Source organism: Eimeria mitis, genomic scaffold, assembly GCF_000499745.2.
Source record: "Eimeria mitis Houghton genomic scaffold, Emh_scaff3328, whole genome shotgun sequence".
Lineage (NCBI taxonomy): Eukaryota > Apicomplexa > Conoidasida > Eucoccidiorida > Eimeriidae > Eimeria > Eimeria mitis.
Genome location: NW_013571667.1, coordinates 1,246 through 1,502, shown reverse-complemented (window position 1 = coordinate 1,502; position 257 = coordinate 1,246). Strand labels below are relative to the sequence as shown.

General features: G+C 52.5%; 1 protein-coding gene across 1 annotated transcript in view; it reads left to right on the top strand.

Annotated features, from left to right (window-relative positions):
• EMH_0064860 (uncharacterized protein) overlaps positions 1-257 on the top strand; it is a gene marked incomplete at both ends in the record, with an annotated part of 1,299 nt that overhangs the window by 598 nt on the left and 444 nt on the right. The window contains one exon of the mRNA XM_013498311.1: positions 3-229. Within this exon, the coding sequence (XP_013353765.1) occupies positions 3-229 (227 nt within the window). The remainder of the gene's footprint in view (positions 1-2; positions 230-257) is intronic.

Here is a 257-nt window from a genome sequence, read left to right as displayed (position 1 = left end):
GCAACCAGATAACGCAGCAGCAGATGCAGCAGCAAATGCAGCAGCGGCTGCTGCTGCTGGAAGCAGAAGCTGCAGCACTAAGAGCTGCAGGCTCACAGCAGCAGCAGCAGCAGCAGCAGCAGCAGCAGCAGCAGCAGCAGCAGCAGCAACCGATCAGCAGCAAACAAATAATGTTAATTGTTCTTCGTAGTTCTGTTCCTTATATTGGATTTGGATTCATGGATAACTGGTGAGTTGCTGCTGCTGCTGCTGCTGCT